Source organism: Acyrthosiphon pisum, chromosome X (assembly GCF_005508785.2).
Source record: "Acyrthosiphon pisum isolate AL4f chromosome X, pea_aphid_22Mar2018_4r6ur, whole genome shotgun sequence".
NCBI lineage: Eukaryota > Metazoa > Arthropoda > Insecta > Hemiptera > Aphididae > Acyrthosiphon > Acyrthosiphon pisum.
This window is the reverse complement of record NC_042493.1, coordinates 43,495,608-43,496,801: the sequence shown is the minus strand read 5'-3', so window position 1 is coordinate 43,496,801 and position 1,194 is coordinate 43,495,608. Positions and strand designations below refer to the sequence as shown.

At 35.2% G+C, this 1,194-nt stretch overlaps 1 protein-coding gene across 1 annotated transcript; it reads left to right on the top strand.

Moving 5' to 3' along the window:
- The first annotated feature begins 16 nt into the window (after positions 1-16).
- LOC115033114 (uncharacterized mitochondrial protein AtMg00810-like) lies at positions 17-588 on the top strand. Its single transcript, XM_029485136.1, has 2 exons — positions 17-53; positions 137-588. The coding sequence occupies exons 1-2, from the start codon at positions 17-19 to the stop codon at positions 586-588; spliced, it is 489 nt and encodes a 162-aa protein (XP_029340996.1).
- The last annotated feature ends 606 nt before the right edge of the window (positions 589-1,194 follow it).

Genomic DNA, 1,194 nt, shown 5'->3' with positions numbered 1-1,194 from the left:
CCACCAGGATACGAAGATGGATCGAATAAAGTATATAAGCTTCAGCGAAGTTTGTATGGCTTGAAAAAAAGTCCAAGATGTTGGAATATACGCTTTGAGAACTTTTTAAATGCATTTGGTTTACAATGTACCGAAGCGGATGCATGTGTATTCAAAGCTGATAACAATCAAATTATTCTTGCAATATTTGTTGACGATGGCTTAATCGCGGCGGATAATGAAGATATAATAGATAAACTGTTAACAAACTTAGAAAAAGAGTTTGAGGTTAAAAAGGGAAATGTAGAATATTTTCTAGGTATGCAGGTAAAAATAATGGAAAACGGGTCATTATTTGTGCATCAGACAAATTATGCAAGTAGCATAATTAATAAATTTAATATGCTGGACGCCAAGGAACTTTCAATTCCGATAGACAAATCACATACATTTGAACAAAAAGAAGATACGGAAATATTGAGTGAAGATATTCCTTACAGACAGGCAGTAGGTAGCTTACTGTTCTTATCACAGGTAACAAGACCAGATATAGCATATGCAGTAAACTTTGCTAGTCGTTACTTGTCAAAACCAACTAAAGCTCATTGAAACTTGATAAAACGGATTATACGATATGTCAAACGAACGTTTAATTATGGCTTGTATTTTAATAATAATACTCAATTGTCATTAGAAATATTTAGTGATGCAGATTATTCAGGTGACGTTCAGACACGATTCAGATATGGGTCAAGCATAATTTCATGGACATCACAAAGGCAACATTGCGTGTCACTATCATCGACAGAGGCTGAATATATATCGGCCAGTGAAGCAGTCAAAGGAATCATGTGGATTACGCGGTTGATAATAAGCTTGTCAACAACAGGTGATAAACAACCTGTATTATACATTGATAATCAAAGTGCTATACGTTTAGTTAAGAATCCGGAGTTTCATAAGAGGACAAAACACATAGATGTGCGATACCATTTCATACGGGAGAAATATGAAGATGGGCAATTTTAACTACAATACATTGGAACGGAGGACCAGATTGCAGACATTCTAACGAAGCCTTTGGTCAAGGAGCGTTTCGAGAAATTGCGGTCAGCCATAGGAGTGACTACAATTAAAGAAATTATTAATTGAGGGAGGGTGTTGAAATATACAATTAATATTAGTATTCAAACCATGTAAACACACGTGCGTGTA

Bases quoted from the DNA above. Each gene is read 5' to 3' on its own strand.
- LOC115033114 (XM_029485136.1), top strand. From the start codon at position 17: ATGGATCGAATAAAGTATATAAGCTTCAGCGAAGTTT. The intron at 54-136 runs GTATGGCTTGAA...AATGTACCGAAG, and splicing joins TATAAGCTTCAGCGAAGTTT to CGGATGCATGTGTATTCAAA.